Source organism: Saccoglossus kowalevskii, chromosome 11 (genome assembly GCF_978046115.1).
Source record: "Saccoglossus kowalevskii chromosome 11, keSacKowa6.1, whole genome shotgun sequence".
Classification (NCBI taxonomy): Eukaryota; Metazoa; Hemichordata; class Enteropneusta; family Harrimaniidae; genus Saccoglossus; species Saccoglossus kowalevskii.
This window is the reverse complement of record NC_140651.1, coordinates 12,557,851-12,580,786: the sequence shown is the minus strand read 5'-3', so window position 1 is coordinate 12,580,786 and position 22,936 is coordinate 12,557,851. Positions and strand designations below refer to the sequence as shown.

The following is a 22,936-nucleotide window of genomic DNA, read 5'->3' as shown; positions in this document are numbered from 1 at the left end:
CGCTGGAGTTCATTGTCGAGTGTCCCACCACCCCGATATCATTGGAGTTCGTTGATGATAATGGCCCTCCCCCGATATCGCTGGAGTTCATTGTCGAGTGTCCCACCACCCCGATATCATTGGAGTTCGTTGATGATAATGGCCCTCCCCCGATATCGCTGGAGTTCATTGTCGAGTGTCCCACCACCCCGATATCATTGGAGTTCGTTGATGATAATGGCCCTCCCCCGATATCGCTGGAGTTCATTGTCGAGAGCGTCCACCACCCCGACACCATTGGTTCATTGACGGGAATGCCCAATCCGCTACCCCGAACTTCGTCTATTATTACAGCCTTCGCTGTCACGCATCTTCCAACGGATGTACATTAAACAATAACAAAATATTAATTATTTAGCTATTGATATTTTCCCGATTTTGAATAATGACTGTATATCAGTAGCTGTCTGTACTTCAGAACACACACTGAAAGCATTGTGCTTCCGTAACCATGACGCCGTCACTCAGTTCGATTGTTTTGAGACATTCAAATACTACATAATAAAAGTACGCAAAGTAGTAGTAAAAGTAGTGTTGCAGTTATATTATTTTCTAAATCTATCCTCATAATATACGTCATATTCATCATAACATGTTATGGTTTATGCAGTTGCCATGGTTCCCAGTCCCAGCAGGTATAATTTCTTTATACCAGGCTTATCAGCGTACAGCACAAAGAGAACAGCATTGTTACCGAGGTCATGGTAATGCTCGTGGCGGCATCCTCAGGTCCATCTGTATGGAAAAGAAAATATAGTTTAACATAATAAAAACTTTTTTTATTCTACGTTGATATAAATTCTGATTACAGAATGTTCATGATAAATAGGTTCGAATTCAAGTTTATACCTCATCAAATTCGTCATAGTTTCATTTTTAGGATGTTAATCATCGGGATACCAAAAAAGAAACAATTTTGATCTCTAAATTTTGCTCGCTGACACCGATTGAAAAAGTCATACATTATTCATGATATTTCAAAAAAATTACAAATATTTCAGTGAATTAATTTCCTGGTTGATAATGGTTTTCCTTTATATAATATTGCATTGAATACATTTGCAGCAACACATTCGGTTGAGTAAAATTATAATTGGCTCAAACTGCTTCAAACGTAGGATTCTGAATGAATTCTCTTTTTTCTCTTTATTCAGTAATACACTGTTGGCCATTAAACTTCCTGCCAAAATATTCATCACAATTATTTATTTTGTTCTGCTAAGCTGTATTCAACGTAGTATGTATGCTATATAGTTATCTTTGCGGTTCACCTATAAGAATGAAATACATAACTCACCGCAATCTAGTTCCCCGACCATCTGTCCTGCTGTACAGCCCCAGTCTAGGCACGCCCCGGTCATGCTATCTGTGCCATTGCCTCCCATACCCGCACCGGCCCCTAAAGCTGCATCCGAAAGACCCAGTCCCACGCAAAGCTGCTCGAATGTTGCGCAGTTATCGGACGGCATGGAAATGCTAGTGGAGCCAGTCACGGTGCTGCTAGCCCCAGCAGGGATGGCGACGCTCAAAGAACCGGCTGCAAGCGTGAACGTGCTGCCAGTCAGCTGCATGTATTGATCTTGTTGGCCCGCCAGACCAGTGACACCATCGGGTAGTGGGTAGGTCCAGAACGACACTTCGAGGTTATTGTCACTAGCAGGAAGTTGTTCGCTACCATCATTGGTGATGACGATAGATACTGTGATTTCTTGTGCAACTCCTGGGTAGTATTCAAGATCGTCACAGGTGGGACTGGTAACTGTGAATGTTGGTTCAGCGATATCTAGAAGGGTTAAATCAGTATGAATGTGTTTTAGTTGAATTCATTGTCTGCTTAAGGATACTGTACACCTTTTTTTGAGAAACTGAATTCAATTGGTCAATCAATCAAAATTCATATGAATTTTCTTTAAATGAAAAAACAAACAAACAAACAAACATTATTACTGCTTGCAAAGGCGTTATGCACCATTCGCTTACGCTTACAACACCGGTCTCCAAGTCCAGTACTTTATGGGGAGAGTTAAACAGCTACGTAACCGAAATACCTTGGGTATTAGTCTATAGTTTTAATTATGTTCATTTTCCTTATTTAGGCAGCTTTAGGAGTTTTTTTTTTATATTTTGACTGCACAGTAGATCGTTGGAACCAGCCATAGACTTGCCCCCAGGGAGGCGCTGGGAACAATATGCCGACAAAATCACAACATTTTAAAAAAAAGAATGGTAAGAAACTCGCAGAAAATAAACACCACTGATATTTTTTTAGGACCCACTTCTACGCGCCTCCAATCAGCTGTTACATCATCAAGAGGCCAACTGTACCCGGGGATGGGTACTCCAAGTCAGACCTGGTATTCATGTTGAAGTATACATTTCGAAAAACCTCTAAACACGTAATTATTTTTGCAGAAACCTAAAATAGATACCTTATTTACATACTAAAATCATACTGTTTCTAAGTTTAGGTAACATGAATTCATGAGATTCCTTTTTTTTCACACTTTCGACCCTAAATACGGTACATGCGTAAACACGTCAAATAAATAAATAACACCCCTTTTACGCGTTTTTTTTTTACATCAGCTTTCGTACCATATTTTATTCATCACCCCAATCCAGGAACTGTACTAAACTGCAATACGTCCAAACACTGCCTAGACTTCGTGTGAGAGCATATTTTGTATACAGTTAGTTGTTAGAATGACTGAAACTGAAGATTTATATCTAAAATCTAATTTAAAACAAAAACAAAAACACTTACGGATGTCGCCTTGAGTCACAGCAACCAGTAATAAAACAACGGCTAAGTTCAACGCCATAATGAAAATATTGTTACTGTGAAAATAAATGATAATTAATGACGTAATTCAAAGCATAACTGGGTGTGTGTTGCGCATTAGCGGACTCGGAACTATGACAGATATGTATCATCGACACCGTCAAAAAACCTAGCAACAAGTAAACAAAACATCCCAATGACGAGTCCCAAAATCGAGATCGCACGCACGCTTTTACAACGGTTACTAACAGCTCTCAAAAAATTGTTAAGCCCAAACTTAGTAATGATTTTATTGCAAAATGTGTATTTTGTTTTCATTAATAAGTAATCGTAGACTTTTTTCCTGAATTTGTCATTCTTAATAGTACATAACCATAAGCAATGTTGTCAATATAAAAATAATACTAACGCAGTCCAACTCATTTTTAAATATACAAGTTACTTTTGTAACAAAAATTGATAACAAATTTCAAAATATTATGTTTTTTCTATCGTACTTACTGTGTGATATGTATACATGTGTCCCTCCCACGTGTAAATAGTTGAGTTTAATGTTCATATATTTATATGTATTGTAGTCTATTTATATTGTTTAACTATTCACAAATATACTCCGTTCTTGAAGTGGGTTGAATCACGATTTAAAATAGGAACTAAAAAGTTTTAGACTGAAAGTAAGAATTAAAATTTGCAATTCCTTTTTGCAGCAATCATCATTGTGGGAAGGAAAGAAGATAATACTAACGTTACATACCTCGAATTAAATTCAAAAAAACTGCTAACGATCACTGTTAATAGTATTCACGTTTTACAGCGCGCGACTTTTAAGCTGCACTGCGCTAGGATACGTGACTAAACTGCGTTGACAATTTAACATCGCCCAAGTCACACGGTGGTGGCGCCCCGCGTCGTTGTCATGGAATCTCATAAACAAACTGATTCTGTTTATGCGTTGTTATGTCTCTCTTATGTCTCTTCTCTTCTCTGGTGGTGTCTATCCGAATATAGTACATATAAAAAGAAATAATTAAATGGCAAATTGTGTGTTCTCATATGTTTATAAAGACATTTTGCCACCGAACAATGCGTTTATGGGCGTAAACAGGCCTTGTACTTATATTTTAATAGTTACACAGTCGGACACAGTACAGTACAACAGACCGTGAGAACGACGACACCGGTTGTCAGCAATGCTGTTTTCTTGGAGGACAGTCACATTCCTTCTGAAGTGCACGTCCAGTCACATATTCCTGAAAATAAAAAAAAAAAAAAAAAAAAGAAAAAAAAAAAAGAAAAAAACGAAAGAAAAAACAACAACGATAAACTGCTCATGGTCTGCCTGCTCCAGGTCATACTATTTATTTACTTTGTTTGCGGGTACAACCCACTCTAATCTGCAAAGTCGTCACCAGGACCTATTGATTTACTTTGGTGTTACTAGGGTCCATCGCCCTCACTTCACTATCCCGGTAACGTACATTTCAGTGACGTGAAAAGCGTGTGTCAGTATTGTTGTTTTGCAGGCTTCTCCCGGTATACACCCTTCATACGTCTAAATAGTGTAGTACGCGTTGGCTAATTGCCAACATTATATGAATTTGTAGGTTAACGTACATTTCATCATAAAAATACGCACCCACCTATTCACTAACAGAACGTTTCTTCCTAGAGCAGCTTTTTTATTGCGTTTTCACTGTTTGCGATACTGTGTTCAATATATAACCAAATCTGTCACATTTACCTTGCGACAGCGACATTTAGTAAATAGAATATACATTTTCGCGATTTCCCGTGATTAAATCTAAATGACATATTTATTTATTCATATATTAACGTATTTCAGTATCGGACAGCAACGTGCATGTCATTTCATGAAAAGAATTACGTAGCATATGGATAATTTAATGTAAAGTGGAAGTGACGAAACTTGTTCATGGTGATTTTAACTTTACACCGAGTTTACTATATAGCCTTGACCGTCTTTAGGAACCACTCAACAACTCAACTTAAACCAATCATAACAAACCCGCGTTCCGTACTATGACACTGAAGACACTTACTATGTGTAAACAACACAACCGTGTAATTCGTATTCAATCGAGAATAAAAAAAAAAACAATTGCATATTTACGGATGCGAGAATAAAGGCCCTGCTAATTAATATGACGTCGTATTGCTTCTGTGTAATACGTGTTCACATACCCATGCGATTCAAAACTCCAAACCAACGTGTAGGTGTAATTTGCCGGCAACTGTAGCTCACCTAGCGACAATCTTGCTCATAAATACGAAATTACTGACGGCCGACTGTATTCGACAGACAGTTATAAGAAATGGGTCGACTTAACGCGAAAATGGAACAAGTCTTGGCCGACAATTGCACTTACATCTAAACAACCGAATATAGTCGACTGACATGGCGTCAACCGACTACACTAGATCGTGTAATTTCGCCAATATATGCCAGACCCTTCAGGGCTGAAGCAGAATGTTTAGTTAGAGGGGCGCATCTTTACAAAGATGCCAATGCCGTATTGCATTGTAGGATATACGTGTAAGAGTAACCACTGGATGAGAACGAGCGCACCCCTTAAAATGCTCCCCTACTGAATCTGCCACTGCCCGCTGCGATGACGCGTACGTTTGATTGACGTGGCTCACGCAGAGTATAAGTAAACATAGAAACTATGCAAAGCATTCTATTTACAACTAAACAATTTATATAGAAGTTATTCTCACACACCACAGACAATGTTCTCCTTCCACGGTGACCTGGTTCAACCGAAATGAACCCGTCCCATTTCATTTCATTTTGAAGTTGAATTCAATTAACCTCCAGCCCAGCAATTGCAACACTGGTACACAGGCATGTACGTATAACTCTTCTGTATTTCTTTTGGCTGGGCCGCTTACGTTCAAACTTGACAAGCGGATCGCACCTGCACTTTCCTGAGAAAAACAAAAACAAACAAAATCATTCTGATCCACCGTTGCCATGGTATTGGCCAAAATATAGATTTGTCCCTACTTTCGCGGAAAAAGTCAATATTTTTTCTTTAGTTTAATTTATTTATTTATTTTTGTGACTTTGTCACACCTGTCCTCTAGTCAGGTGACACAATGTAACGTGACAAAAACATTAATATTCACCAAACTATATTGCCAAGACCGAAACCAATTATATCATTATCCCCATATTTGATGGTTAATGTAATGTAAGTGATATTCCCGTCATTCGTTTCGGTGGAGAAAATAGTACCAATTACACAATGCTTTGAACGATATTGTAAACAAATGTGGTCCTGCTATGCTCATTATTATCGCGCGAGACAAAGTATGTTTTTCCCATGAACCAAAATAAAACAAAAGCAGACGGCGCAGTTAGGAGCCGTCGCAAGATGGCGTGGTTTTGTTGGACCGTGGGGAATTTTAAGCATTTGTTTTTAAAGGTTCCCAGGAAAAACATTTTTTCAGATATTTTACGTTTATGCCATATACGTTTACAGATCGCGCAAACCTTGCCAATATATTTCCCTGAGTTACATATTTAGATATTTATGTTTGAAGGTTTTGTAACCGAGTACGGGTGAAGAAGGGTGGAGTACATCTTGTAATAATGATTTCATAATTATCTGTTAAAATGATAATTTCTGAATCATTTGAATATGTAATAGACAAACAGAATGCATTTTTAAAGCACGAAAATGCTAAAATGGCAATTCTTACTAACTTAAAGCGCAGTAGTCGTCGCGCAGCGCGTGTTCGAATTTCATGTAAATAAACAATGTATTTTATACGCGTTGTATACGTCGCTATGAGTCCCATATCGAACACGACGCGGCACGACAACTGCCGCTCTTTAATACAATCAGGGGGGGGGGGTGGAGTTGCATGACACGATTGGTTGAAACAATCGTCTCATTTGCATACATTAATATTCATGAGCAATGAAAAACTCGTCTTTTCAGTAAAATTGTGCCAAAATGCTTTCCGATAGCATACATGTTAGTTCTAAATTGACTGATTCTATCGTTACGAGCTGAAAAAAATAATCGGAAAAATGATGTAAAAGTATTTTTTGAGACACGTTTTCGATCGGACTCCAGCTAAATGTTGAAAGTAAGCCCAGGTTTTCTCTTTTCCATGATCATAGCAAGTTGCGATATTCATGGAGAATGCAGAGGCACGTTTAAATTTCACTCTAGTACTATTGCTCAAAATTGCTCAAAATGTTTTCGGTGACTTTTATCAGTGACAAGTTACCTAATTAGTATGCATTTCGAGAAATGCATGCGCAGTTTGAAATAGAACAGTTTTGAACGCAATAAAATCACGCGTAGAACTCAGGCTCCAGCAAGAAATTGTGGCGTCAAACTGGTTGTCGGTTGAATTGTTTTGCAATAGACATAATTTTGGAGCCTGTATTTGTCTATGAAATGTTTCTATGTTTTGTTGAGGATTATTCTGTAAAGGAATTGCTGAAATTATTTCATCTGTTTGTAAATAGGACGTTGTTGCTTTGACGATGGGCTACGAACGACTGACGTCGAAACGTTCCATTCAGATCGGATGGCGCCCTCTCGTTCCAATCCCCCCCTCTGAATAAAGTGGTATCGAATTTTCCATAACCACAGAGCTTTAAGCGCGACTTCTAAGATGTTCCAATTTCACTGTCACGCGGAGGCGCGCGGAACTTATGAAGTTATGAAATATTCTTTTAGAACGCTCACTGACTTACTGCAAGAAAACAGAATCATTTTGTTAACGTTACCGATATAATGACTTCCCCTGACCAAGTCACAATAGAGAAAATAGACAGAAAACTGGAAGTGATTTTCAGGCAAGATGGACCTCGAAGAGAAGGCGAATCAGAGCCAACGACATCGGGTGGTTCGCCCACGGATGTCGTCGTAGTTGACGACAATGCCCCAACGAAAGCCGCCAATACAGGCGATGCGATTTATTTTGAAGAAATTCCAGTCACTACAGACGAAGATAATCCACTTTCATCGATAAGCTGCGGAGTTGTGAGTCAAACTACGATCGTCGAGAACACCGTTAGTATATTTGACACGAAACGGTCGTGGGTGGCGTGCTTCTCTTCGTTTCTCTGTAACATTCTTATTGTCGGTTTACACAACGCTTTCGGTGTGTACTTTGTGTCGTTCTTGGATCATTTCGGTGGTAGCAGTGCTGAGACAGGTAAGACATGGCTTCAAAATACCTTTATGTACCCTTATACCCTTCAAAATACCTTTAAGGTAGAAGCCTACTCATAAAGTAAAAAACCCAGAATTATTCATTTTGTAATAAATTGTACTCCAAGGCAATATAAGGATATTGACCTGAAAAAAATTGGGGGTCACCAGCCTTTTTTCGAGAAATTGATGGTTGCATTTTAGTGGAAAGTCGCCATTTTGACACTATTATAACTCTTTTACCACAGGTTTCTGTGGCAGAGATATTATGCAATATCTCAAAATCTAGCCTGGTGACATAGGCTGAAAAAATCATATATTGTTAATGGTGCTGTACTTTTTGTTGTTCTGAATTATTTAAAAAATCTGGGTTTTAAAAAGTGTCAAAAAATGCAGTTTTTCTTTAACATTGTGTTCTATGTAAATGTTCAAAAAATAGCAATGTTCAAGAAATATTAGGACACGTTTCTCAAAAAGCATAACTGTAACACACAAAATAATGCTATTTCATTGTACCATGAGACATTAGCTTCATGATTGTACATAATAAACTAATGAACATTGTCATGCGATTTATGACCAATTTTGTCAAAAATTATGACTAGGTTTCTACCTTAAGGCCCGGTCACACCGCCCGAACTTAGAATAGAATAGAATAGAATAGATTTATTCCACCAGAAAAAAGAGACAATTGTACAGGGAACTTTATCTGAATGAATAATAATAATATATATATTATTCCTGGTGGGGACCAGAGAGGTAGTTCTAGCAGAACTAATCTAGTCCCTGGCCCCAAAACCATACTCAACTGTTAAAATATACGTTGTTGTGAATAGTGATACACAAAAAAAAATATATTGTTAAGTTAAAAATAAATAAATAAATACATAATTAAGTAAGTAAAGAGACTACAAACTCTCATAATCAATAATAATGAAGAAAACAAAAATAGACAATACTAATACATATACTACAATAATGCATGTATTTATACATTAGTTAAAAGATATTTTTTTAATGCCGTTTTGAACGAGTTTCGTAAAGTTAATATTTTTAACGAAGTTGGGAGCTCATTCCAATGTTTTACAAGAGAAAATGTCAGACTTTTCTTAGTTGAACTTAAATTAATTTGTGGTGTGGCAAGTTTCTCAGAGGTTACTGATCGTGTATGGTATGGATGTGATATTGATAAGGCGTAATGATCCAGAGAGTGTGCATGGCGGCCATTTTTCAAATCGTATGCAAATAAACATGTATTGTACTTACATAATTTATACACATCAAGAATGCCAAGTTGCAGGAAAAGTGGTGTGGTACTTGCTCGAAAATGAGAGAAAGAAATTAATCTGACAAACTTTTTTTGTAATTTAAAAATTGGATCAATATATGTGCTAAAAGTGTGTCCCCATATTTCTATACAATAAGCAATGTGTGGGAGAATCAACGAGTTGTAAAGTAATATCATAATGGATTTTGGTAAATAATGCCTCAAGTATGAGATTATCCCAATTGTTTTACTGATTTTTTTAACAATGTTATCGATATGGGGTCTCCAACAAAGTGTTGAGTCAAGCGTGACACCTAAATAAACAGCTGACGACACCATTCTTAATGACAAATCATCAATTGATAATACGCCCTCAATAGTTGTTTTTCTTTGAGCTGTCTGAAAAATCATGAAATTTGTTTTGTCAATGTTTATAGTTAATTTATTTGATTTACACCAGGTAGCAACTTTATTTAATTCAATATTAAGTGTGTGAAGGTTTACAGAACGGTCTTTTACGGAATAAAATAGACTGGTGTCATCAGCAAATAGTCTGAATGAAAAAAGGGGGGATGATCGAGAAATGTCATTAATATAAACTAAAAAAAGAAGAGGGCCTAGGATTGACCCTTGTGGTACCCCTGTGGAAATAGTTTCACAGTCAGAATCATTGTTTTTAGTACTGACATATTGTTGCCGACCGTCCAAAAAAGTTTTAAACCAGTTCAAAGTTGACCCTCTAATCCCATATTGTTGTAGTTTAGCTAGCAAAATACTGTGATCAATGGTATCGAAAGCTTTTCTCAAATCTATAAAAGTACCAAGTGTGACAAAACCTTCATCTATTCTTTTTGAGATTTCAGCTGTGAGATCAGCTAAGGCGAGTTTAGTGCTATATTGCTTTCGGAACCCGTACTGATTTTCTGAAAGAATTTTAAATTTGTCCATAAAGGCACACAACTGTTTATTGGCGAATGATTCGAATAGTTTGCTGAAGACAGGTAAAACGGAAATCGGCCTGTAGTTTCCAACTTCATAAGCACACCCTTTCTTGAAAATGGGAGTCACCCGTGCTTTTTTCAGTTTGTCAGGGAATACACCTTTCGACAAGGAACAATTTATAATATAGGCGATTGGTTCGGCAATATATTCAGCAGCCACTTTCACAAGTTTTGGGTGAATACCGTCATAACCAACGGATTTACGAATGTCAAATTTGTCAATTTCATTTAAGACATCGTGTGCACAGACAGGGCGAAAGAAAAATGACTCTGATTGTCTGTTGCCAAGGTAGTCAGTCATTAAAATTGGTGTTACAGGTAATCTCCGAAGCAAGCTTTGGGCCAAATGTTAACAAAGTAAGAATTGAACAAATGTGCAATATCCTTACTGTTTGGAGCGTTCCTTCAATGGTAGGGAGAGGGGCGGAATTAGACAACGCTCGTCACCGCGCACAAAACGGGGAAACAATCGAAACATGGGCGTTAGGTGCACCGCTGAAGCGGGCGTTGCTTTAGCGTTGGTTTAACGGTAGGGAGCGTTGGTTTAGCAGTGACGCGAGCGTTGATAGAGCGGCGTTCCGCGCATGCGTTGGTTCAGCGGCCTTTTGCTGCGGTAGATTTTACAGATTGAGGATTGTCCCAGGGTCAACTTCGCGATGTTGTTCCTGGATCAACTTCGACAACCACCAATCAGCGTATGCCTTACATTTATTAAGCATTTCCCTTGATACGTCATTGTTTTCTGCGCTCCTCTCACCAGCAGACGCCGCCACAACGCAGTCACCATTATTCACTCCGCTTGCCTGCCTGCCTGTTTCTTCGCCATCTTGTTATTTAACGAAGGTTAGTAATTATATGTTCAATAGTTGTGGCACCATGTTTACGTGTAGCATTACTCGTTAATTACCACCCCCATCGCTACGATCCATAGGATTTTCACGTTCCCCCGGCCGAAGGGAATTAGGTGGCGAATATGAATATACTACATCCTTATGAAACCCCTCTCGGTTGCCGCCCGACTTTTTTCTTGTTCGACGATACTGACCGGCGACTGACAACATAAACAAGTGAAAGACGGATCCAAATATAAATGAAAACGTAAAAATCAGCTGTCAGTCATAACGACCACATGTTCGTTGGTTAACGTTATTCCATTCATTGACATATTCTGAAAATTTTGTTGTCTCAGGGATTAAACATCTTGATTTATATCAATAATCATGGGTCAACATCATACTTTATATTAAACTAACTAATGCATTGTTGTTCCTGGGACAACTTTAATTCATTTTTGTTCCTGGGACATTGTCATAGTACATGCACACCATTCATATTTGGCTACGCTGTGTGATTCGGATCGCGTAGATGTTTCCTGCTCTCTGCACGTAATAAATTTTTCTTATTAAGCTTAATTTTTGGGGGGAATGCCCGGTGGCCAAGGCGAAGACGTGTAGTGATGTGAATCTAGGCGATTATGTGCCGTATGCGAGCGCCGGTTCGAGTCACCATGCATTACGTGATTAAATTGATTTGACGTACAGTAGTATCTACCTTATTGTTTATTCGGTTATTTGCATAATTGTCAACAGAGACTATGAATTTACGCGCGCCTCTCTTGGAATAATTTGTTGCAATAAGCGTGGGAAAATACGCGCGCCATGTACGTGCTGTTGATATCATTGTGAGAGCAAGTGAAAATGACAACTTGCCACTACTATACGTGGCCATAAACCAGGACAGAAAAGAATATCATCATGCTCTGTGACCAAGGCGAAGACGTGTAGTGATGTGAATCTAGGCGATTATGTGCCGTATGCGAGCGCCGGTTCGAGTCACGCATGCATTACATGATTAATTTGATTTGACGTAGTATCTACCTTGTCGTTTATTCGGTTATTTGCATAATTGTCAACAGAAACTATGAATTTACGCGCGCCTCGCTTGGAATAATTTGTTGCAATAAGCGTGGGAAAAAACACGCGCCAGGTACGCGCTGTTGATTTCATTGTGACAGCATCCATGCAATATACACATAACTGGCAATATACCATGTAATATCCAGTTTGCTTCAATGTCACATGACCACGATGTAACCAATCACAGTATGTGTTACAAGTGTGAGATGTGATAATACTAACTAATGCAATGTTGTTCCTGGGACAGCTTTATTATAACACATGTTGTTCCTGGGACAACATCAGTCTTAGTACCATACTAACTAATGCATTGTTGTTCCTGGGACAATTTTTTAATACATGTTGTTCCTGGGACAACTTTATAACACATGTTGTTCCTGGGACAACATCAGTCTTAGTACTATACTAACTAATGCATTGTTGTTCCTGGGACAACATCAGTCTTAGTACTATACTAACTAATGCATTGTTGTTCCTGGGACAACTTTTTATTACATGTTGTTCCTAGGACAACATCAGTCTTTGTACTGTACTAACTAATGTACAGTACACAACAGTAAGAACCAGGAACAACAGTTTCTGGGACAATTTTATAATACATGTTGTTCCTTGGACAGCTTTATAACACATGTTGTTCCTGGGACAACATCAGTCTTAGTACTATACTAACTAATGCATTGTTGTTCCTGGGACAATTTTTTAATATATGTTGTTCCTGGGACAACATCAATCTTTGTACTGTACTAACTAATGCATTGTTGTTCCTGGGACAACTTTACAATACACATTGTTTCTTGGACAACTTCAGTCTTCATACTATACTAACTGATGCATTGTTGTTCCTGGGACAAATGTTTAATACATGTTGTTCCTGGGACAACATCAATCTTTTATTATACTAAATAATGCAATGTTGTTCCTGGGACAACTTTATCATGCAGTGTTCTCCTATGGATAATATCTTGACATTAATTTGAAGTAATCTTTGAACAATTTGGTAATATGAATACCATCTGTTTATTCGCTGGTTTGCCAAATATATTCATTATAATTTATGTCATTTTATAAATTTTTTCACAGATTTAAACAAAATTTCTTTGTAATCGTTTTATATTATGGAAGCTGTCATTTGTAATTCAATTTTGAAGAATGAGAGGACAGTGAAAGACACTTTGCTGAAAGTACATGTGATTAAAAAGAAGCAAGATGCTGATGAATTCATTAAAAGAAGACTTGAATACCTCAAAATGAATGTTCTTACTGGCCAGTTCAGGACTTGGTCTGACACTTCCTCAAGCTCTTACAGTCATTTCTCCTGTGTTCGTAGTGGTAGAAAGCGAGAACGAAGTAAACAAGTTGTTGGTTGTAGTGCATATGTGTCATTCAAAATAGAAATTAAAGGACAATATGTAGCTATAATAGAGCGTGTCAAAGATACCCACAATGGACATGAACCAACTGAAGTCTCCGACAAATACTTCTCCAAAATAAATAAAGAACTCATAAAGCAGATAGAAGAGTGGGTAGAAATAGGTGTTAAGCCAGATGTAATTCTTCTATTGGCACATACTTATGCACAGAAGAAAGGTCATAGTGATTTGAATGACAGAACCTATTTCGTTACACCACAAGACATAAGAAATATTCGACTATGAAGCTATGCTTGAAGAGTTAGAGAAGCAAAGCTATGAAGCTATGCTTGGAGAAATCAAAGCGACGCAAGTATGTGTGCATAGTTTAAAGAATAATATCTATAGGAAAGAAAGCTATGAAGCTGTACTTGGAGAGTTTGAGCTACCACGTCTAGAGAAAACAAATTTATACTTAACCACTTATTCACTATTCATCAAACTGAAATTAAAAAAACACGCAAATGTTAAATGTTAAACAGTTAAGGATGGGCAAAATATGCCTGTCATCAATCATAAGAGACAGGGACTAAGTATCACATACACCATGTTTATTTAAAATTCCAATCGGAAATAATTAAATGCAAATTGTAATGCATACCAAAGGTTGCAATTTCATCCTTTAGAAATTTGAGAATAGCTCTTCTTTTCTGTTGAATTGCTTCGTTGTTATAATGAAGAATATGGCTTGGATGCTGTTAAAGGAACAAAGTATTAAGTCACTGTTATTCATAAACATGGATATGCTTGTGTGATACATAATATCACAACAAGGTTACAAGTAATGGTAGGCTGAAGTTGAGGCAAGGCAATCACATTCATAACGCAGCTACACTGAACTTTCTCACTGTCTCATTACGATACTTTTCATTGATGCGCCCACAGGATCAATAGGAGTAAGAATATTGCCATCTCGCAGCTCACTTATCACTGTGGAAGACGTGATACAAAGAAAGTAGTTGGGTCTAATGTATACATTCTGAAGTTGATCCTAACCCCTTGAAAATAGGGGGGATTGGTGCCCCAAAAAATGTTAAGTTGACCTTGAAATCAAAGGCCATATGAGCTCTCTTATATCAAAGATCACAGTGTCAAATCACTGATTGAACAGTGTTATGCGAAATTCTCAATGCAAATAATTTCACTGTGCATTTGAATCAATACATAATCAATTTCCTACATCCACTAACAGCTCTTGGAAGTGAAAAAGTGGCCTGTGTTTTACATCTGAGTGAGTATGCATTCAAAATCACTAAAAATATAAATTGTAATGCTGACCAGGGTTCAAATTGCACTCAGTACCGGTAAGTTGAAAACCATACAACATTTTACAGTATTGTGACAAAACTATGGATATACCGTACCCTTAAAAACTGCATGGCATTGTAAATCAAATGAATTCCACAGCTGGTACCATCCATCTGCCTTGGACATTTCCCAATCACTACTTCAAAATCATTGAAGGATTTAAAATAACAACATTTGTTTTGCCATTCTTTCTCCAGATAGCTATAGGAAATAATATGTAAGCTTGTCAAATTTATGTGATACACAAGTCATTGAAGAGGACAGTTCCCTAAATAATGAATTCATATGAAATCATGCAGGACCATGAACTGAACACATACATATAGTGAACATCACTGCAGGGGAGAAAGAGGCATGAAAGGAGTGACATGCTTGCCGAATGAACCATGGCACTAGCACCACTTCAACCCCCCAACTGCAAGTCTAAATGTCTAAGCTAGAAAAGGTAAGCAGGTTATTGGCTGAAATAGCTATGCTGTAATAATGAAATGTACCATTACGACACATTTGAAATATAGTCAAAACATCAAATATTTTACCAGAAATATAGAACTTGACATTTTACACAAAATGAACAAATTTGAGAGAGAACCACGTAAGACACTTGCATGTCAAACTTAAATGCATTCTGACTTGAAGAAGAAGTGAAACAAATCAGTTTTGACCATAAATGACAAAAATATTCACCAAAACTAGAGATTTTGAGATTTGGACACAAAATGAATAAATCTGAGAGAGAACCACCCAAGGTACTTGTATATAAAATTTAGTTTTGTCTGACTAGTTTTTTTTTTGAAGAAGTTGAAAATGTAAAGTTGATGATGACGACGGACAATCAGTAATATTAACAGCTCCGCTGTGTCAACTTTGTCAACAACGGAGCTAAAAATATGTCAAACTATACATTTATACAAACAGTACACATGTGTTGAAATGAGTAAATCAAATACTTACACTTTAAGGGCAGACACCTCCTTCTCATAAGAAGCATGATGAAGTGAATCAAATATCAATATGCAGAACCTGCAGATTAAAACCAAATGAAAGTTATTATATTATAGAGATAATACATAAGATATACTATGTAACCGGAGACCTCCCCCACCTTGAGGGTCGTACAAGCCATGAGCAATTTGGTTGTAACTGCACACTATTACACCTATGACTACTCAATATATCAAATATACTGGTAATGCATAGTGAACAAACCGAAACTTACTTGTTTCCAATGTTTTGGAGAATTATTAAATACCAATGGTCACTGCAAAGAAAGAACATATTCAGTTATGGCATATGTAAATAAACAATGTGTTCTCGACTTCACTGTATGACATTAACCAACGAACATGTGGTCGTTATGACTGACAGCTGATTTTTACGTTTTCATTTATATTTGGATCCGTCTTTCACTTGTTTATGTTGTCAGTCGCCGGTCAGTATCGTCGAACAAGAAAAAAGTCGGGCGGCAACCGAGAGGGGTTTCATAAGGATGTAGTATATTCATATTCGCCACCTAATTCCCTTCGGCCGGGGGAACGTGAAAATCCTATGGATCGTAGCGATGGGGGTGGTAATTAACGAGTAATGCTACACGTAAAAATGGTGCCACAACTATTGAACATATAATTACTAACCTTCGTTAAATAACAAGATGGCGAAGAAACAGGCAGGCAGGCTAGCGGAGTGAATAATGGTGACTGCGTTGTGGCGGCGTCTGCTGGTGAGAAGAGCGCAGAAAACAATGACGTATCAAGGTAAATGCTTAATAAATGTGAGGCATACGCTGATTGGTGGTTGTCGAAGTTGACCCAGGAACAACATCGCGAAGTTGACCCTGGGACAATCCCCAATCTGTAAAATCTACCGCAGCGCGGGCTTTTAGATTAGTTGCTTTAGCGGTATCCTCGGGGGCGGAGCTACGTCACAAGACGTTCCACGTTGCTAAGACGCGCACCTCTGTACATGCATTTCTATGGGCTCTGTGCGCGCTGCTGCGGAACGCCGGTCGGCCGGTGAAAATTCGAGAAAACAACACAAACTCAACTTTGAAGTAATCCTGAACAACCAAATTTATATATGTTACACACGTAGGGCTAATCTTGTTACACTGTTCAATGGAGTCTCAACAACCATCCCAAAGTACCATTTTCTGAGAGTTTTTGACCTTTGTTTTCACCGCCAGGGTTGCCAAGCGGTGAAAATGCCCGGATGTCCGCCCCGAGGATAGCACCCGGGAAAAGCTTGCGAAGCAGTGGTGGTCCAGCGTTTAAGATTTCTGCGTTGGGCAAGCGAACCGAAGCGTCCACGAACTTTCGTCTAGCGGTGCCAAACTTGACTGGGCGTTGTTAGAGCAGGGGGTGAACTATGCCGGAGCGGAAAATTGCCCGCTTCTCACCGCTCGCAATATTTTGTGCAGCTCAAAACTTTCGGAGCGGTAGGAGGGACCATCAGCGGTGGCCGAGCGTAAACGGTGGTGGTGAACGGTAACGAGCGGTGATGAATTTTTTTCACCGCCCCAACAAAGTTCGGGCGGTGTGACCGGGCCTTAACTAGTAACTAGAAATTTTGAAAGCAAGTTATACATTTTTGATATATTGCTTAGTTAAATGTGGTAGCTGCACTTATTTTTTTTTTTTTTTTTTATAGAATAATGAATTTGTGATATTTTATAGCGTTAAATCCAAAATTTTGCGGTTATTTTGTCAAATTGCCGTAATGCATGCAATACGCCTTTTCTCTAAAGTGCGCCCTCTAGTGACGGTGCTAGTGACAGAAGGCCATTCTAATTGTCGATACCGTTTTCATCGGTAGTCTTTCTAGATGGAGAACGAATACACAACCACTGTGATCGACTTGAACGACATTGACTTCAGCTATATGTCATTTTGACGTCACAAAAGCGTTTGAGGTATTCTCAGGTTGGTGTGGGTGGGTTCTTACGTTAGTGTTCAACCCGAGGTAAGATTGTGAATTCAGAATCGAACGAATCATATATAGACCTGTCACATTACCGAGATTCTGTTGCTTGAACGCTTGGCAAACTGTACGGTAGCGCAGGGGTATACGTACGGAGTAAAATAATACTATCACTTTTTATTTGGGTTTCCGGAAAGCGCACACTAGCTTGGCCCAACTGTGGCGATTTTGTGTGTTTTTAATGATTTTGAGGTTATTACGAGGTAACTGAAAAGTATGCACGAAGACAGTACAGCGGAAGTACCGAACTACGTACTGTCCGAGTGCATACCTTATGGTATCCTCGTAATAACCATATTATTATACATCTTTTCTTTCCAAGGATACATTATGAGAATGCTGAAATCCAAGAAGTTTAGAACAGATTCAGGAAACTTTTTTGTGTTGAGTCCGATCAGCCCCCGGGGGCTGCCATGTTTATTATTAAAGGACGCTCACACATGCAATCGCTCCATATTTGGAATTCGCATTTCCTAATATGGTAGGATGAAAATACCCAGTGCAATACCGCAACATTACAGCACACTGTATTTTATATTACGGTGTTAGATATCCTTTTTTTCTTAAATCTTGGTCCGATGCGAAATCACCAAGAATGTTCTGTACTAAAACGTATTGGTATTAATTATTCACTATATACAGTGACGTCATGGAACCCGGAAGTGAAATATTCAATGGTTCATATTAAAACATTCATAAAATAAGGAATCAACATTGCGTGCTTGAACTCAGTACACATAACTTCATTTCATAGCTATTAAATTCCATTTCTTTGATTTTTATTTACAGCATTCGTCGGTTCCCTTTCATGTGGATTCATGTTATTGTTCAGTCCAATAGCATCCCTGGCATGTGCTCGTTACGGTCATCGCGCAGTATCAGTAGCGGGATGTGTCGTCTGCGTCATCGGATTAGCCTCATCCTCGTTCGCCAATGGTCTCGCAGTACTCTTCTTTACTCATAGTATACTATTCGGGATAGGTTCCAGTTTCCCGTACACTGTGGCGATAATTTCCAGCGGGCAATACTTTCTCAAACACCGTTGCCTAGCAACAGGGATCTCACTGGCAGGAGTCAGTGTCGGCACGTTGATGATGACGCCCCTTACACAGTTTCTGGTTACTCACGTAGGATGGCGCAACGCGTTCAGAATCGAAGCCACTATGATGTTACTGGCGTTGGTGGCGTCCTTCTCTTATCGTTCAGTTAAGGAATGTCAACGGCTGTTGTTGCCGTCAGAAAGCATTCAAAATTCGCCACTGAAAAAATTCATATCTGATACCGCAATCTGGAAAGATCGTGTGTTCTGGATCTGGACTACGACTATATCATTAGTATTTCTCGGATACTACGTACCATACGTCCATTTAGTAAGTGAAAACACATTTTCGTTTTCCTTTTTTTAAATTAATTTCGCAATTACACGTATATTGTTATTTATCATCGCGGTATTGGTTATGGAGATATTAACTATGCCCTGTTTCGTTTTCTCCTGATTTAGGTCAAGTATGCCGAAATGTGCGGATTTTCGGCTGGTAGTGGCGCTTGGCTGATGTGCTACCTCGGCCTGGCCACCACTATCGCTAGAATCATATTCGGCAAGCTCTGTGACGTTGTCAAAGTGAATCGTATCTATTCTAACCAGATTTGTATGCTGACCAGCGGCGTGGTAATGATGTTGTTCCCCCTGGCGACCAGATACGGTTGGCTCGTTGCCTTGGTTGTTTTATATGGTTTGGCAGACGGTCTGTTTATTTCACTGTTGCCTATTTTAACGCAAGATTTGGTGGGTGTGAACAAGATGACAAAAGCATGGGGGAGCATGTTGGTAACCACATCAGTTGCATTCATGCTGGGTCCACCAATCGCAGGTAATTATTGTTTCATTAACTCAGACTGATTTTAACATCTGCCTTAGGAGGAAACTGAAGAACTCCGCACAAAAATTGTTGCAATAATGCTTCTGGTGTCCAAATTAAACAAAATGGTCGACCTTATATCAGTGTATTTGTGTATCAAAATCAGTAATATCTATACACAAACAATTAAATTCAGAGGAAAGTGTTCGTGTCCATTTAATCATGATTTACTTTTAGTAACCGTGGTTTAACGGCCAAGATGTGATCCACGATAATAATTTACAGCGCCCTCTATCATTATTCGTCTCTTCAAAAAACGATGTAACATCGATATCGCGACGACAATTTCTTCCCTGGATTGAATTGTAGATGGTGGTGTTAAGTAAAAATAATAGAGTAAAAATTGTATGTTTTGGCCGTATCAAGGCATTTTATCATTGTTTCTCTTGGCAAACAAATCAGTATCTTAAAGGAAGGCAGTCGTCGCGCCGCGTCCTGTTCAATATGGAACTCATAGTGACGTATACAACGCGTGTAAAATACATTGTTTATTTACATGAAATTCGAACACGCGCTGCACGACGACCACCGCGCTTTAACTATCTCAAATGATATATTTTGTCCTACAATTTATGCTAATGTTGAACCTTATTTTTCTTGAAAACGAAGTTTAAAGCAATATAGCGGTTCGACTTTACGCTATACGTTTACATGTACGCGCAGAATCCGCGTTCACGTTGACGTAGACGTTCGGATGACAAATCGTTCGGCTATGCGTTAAAACACTCTTATGTGTAGATCGTGCGGTTTATTGTCCATAATGGCAAACAGCTGATTTTAAATTTAAAATGACGATTTCGAACTGTATCGGTAGATACTGGCATTCCAATTACAATACGTATAATGTAACCATGGCCCAGCGTTTTCATTTGGATAAGATGACTGATGTTAAATTCAAGTTAAGGTCAAATTTCGAGACTAGAAGACGGACACATCCAGATTGTGTATCGAAGCAAATTACATTCAGTGAAAGGAGTACTACGAATAGCGCGTGTTCAAATTTCATAGAAACAGACATCGCATTTTACACGCATTGCATACGTCGGTATGAGTCCACGACAGGACGCGGCGTTACGCGCACACATAAAATGAGTAGCCGAATATCTCAAATAACAGGGTTATTACCTGGATACAGTAAAGTGTGCATTCAGATAGTACGCAGTCGCATCGATCTTCGAGGCAAGTTTGTCGATACTGTCTTGTGAATTTTTTGAGGGTATCTTCGGGGGCGGACATCCGGGGATTTTCAACACGTGGCAACCATCACGGTGTAAACAAAGGCCGAAAACTTCCAGAAAACGGTGCTTTGAAATGGTTGTTGAGACTCTACGGAACAGTGTAACAAGATTTCCCCTATATGTGCAGAATATATACATGCGGTTGCTCAGGGTTACTTCAAAGTTGAGTTTGTGCTATTTCCTCGACTTTAGCCCTTTTTACCGGCCTTTGGCCGGCGTTCCACAGAAGCTCGCGCAGTGACCTTAGAAATAAATGGTGCAACTGGCGCGCGCCTTAGCAACATAGAACGTTCTGTGACATAGCTCCGCCCTCGAGGACACTCGTAATAAACTCATAGCCCCATCACTCTGAGCAAATGGCGAACTGAATTCAATTAATCACACATACGCCCTCCAACAACGGAGCGTTTCTGTGACGTGCCGTGACGCAATATGGTGCTGTTTTGATCTGTAGTAGACCTTCACAAAAATATAATGTTTTGAGAAATATGATATAAATCTATGTTCTATGTGATGTAATCCCGGTGGGTAGAGGAGGGGGTGTGAGATGTGCCGCCAAAATATCATCGTCTATAGAGGGACTGTGGTTAAACAACTGCGAACAGCTTCAACTTCAGAGAAAACAAACTGAACAAGATATAGTACGTGTGTGTTTCACAGTGACAGTGACAAACGTACTGTCAAATGAATGACTGAATTTAATACCGACTGCACTTATAAGTTGTAATATCTAATTTTTTTCAGGGTGTATATTTGACAGTGAAACATCGTACAACACCGTGTTCTATATGTTCGGCTCGTGTGTTGTAGCCGGTGCTCTTATTTTGTGCCTCGTACCTTGGGCTAAAAAAACAGGTAAACTAGCCAGTGTAACGTCAATGAACTTAACGCTGCCAACTGAACGCGTGACGTCATTTGAGAACCCTAATTACCACGAGGAATCGGAGTCTGGATATGACGCAGGTATTCTCGCAACCAGCTTTGAAAGCATCAATTCACCAGATTAAAGTTCGATGGGCAGAGCAAAAGTTGTGGCTCAAATCAATCGTCTATCGACATATTGGAACAACATTGAGGTGTCTCGAACTCAGCACAAGTTTTGCTAAAAGCAAAACAAGGTAGAGGCATTTTATCTGCAAACATGACGTGGACAATCAGAGTAACCTACATGACACAGTCATCGCAGCTATTGACTAAGCCTCGTTCCAGAGAGAATTATGTAACCCACGGCGTCATTTGTAGCTCCACACGTGCTTCAAATATGTCACATCTATAATATATATGAAATAAGTTAATACGTTAGTAGGTAGTAGCGATTACCAAACATCGTTTGAATTTAATGGTAGTCCAAATCTTAAAGTGTCGAGTGATCATGATTTAACTAATAAGTTATACGGCTGTCGCGAATTGGTAAATTTCGACCAATCAAGTTGTTGTTGTGAATAAATGCATGACAAAACATTATAAAGACTCTTTATTCTTTTAATGTGTGTGACTTATCTTTGATCACGATATCAGTCTTGTGATTTTCACAATTCTAATACTGTATAGCAAGAGTGGTGATATACTAGTAGCTTTTGAAAAAATGTAATAGAAACTGGGATAATTGAAATAGAAATATTGATAACCAGCTTTTTCATGAATATATGAACTGGCACGTGATAGATCATCCGTTTCTGTTGACACCATCGTTATTGATTGTTTCTGTGGTCGTCCGCCAACAACCAGCGAGTACATCCAAAGATGTATAGCTTCATTGCTATACTACAATGTGAAGTGTGGTAATGCTAAGTTGTTTGCATAAATCAACATACATATTCGAGTGGGAGTATATTTGAATAATATGCAATATGCGTGTTATACAGGAATTCTGCAGTGTGTTT

The 22,936-nt window shown here is 38.7% G+C and overlaps 2 protein-coding genes across 2 annotated transcripts; one reads left to right on the top strand and one right to left on the bottom strand.

Moving 5' to 3' along the window:
- Positions 1-568: 568 nt before the first annotated feature.
- On the bottom strand, positions 569-3,604 carry LOC100378812 (uncharacterized). The gene is made up of 4 exons (XM_002733649.4): positions 3,576-3,604; positions 2,804-2,877; positions 1,337-1,822; positions 569-774 (listed from the first exon to the last, which is right to left on the bottom strand). The coding sequence occupies exons 2-4, from the start codon at positions 2,859-2,861 to the stop codon at positions 686-688; spliced, it is 633 nt and encodes a 210-aa protein (XP_002733695.1). The 5' UTR covers positions 2,862-2,877; positions 3,576-3,604; the 3' UTR covers positions 569-685.
- A 3,995-nt stretch (positions 3,605-7,599) lies between these two features.
- LOC102801404 (monocarboxylate transporter 10-like) lies at positions 7,600-22,060 on the top strand. The gene is made up of 4 exons (XM_085505203.1): positions 7,600-8,023; positions 18,686-19,266; positions 19,398-19,767; positions 21,798-22,060. Exons 1-4 carry the CDS (start codon positions 7,600-7,602, stop codon positions 22,058-22,060), a joined length of 1,638 nt encoding a protein of 545 aa, XP_085361329.1.
- The last annotated feature ends 876 nt before the right edge of the window (positions 22,061-22,936 follow it).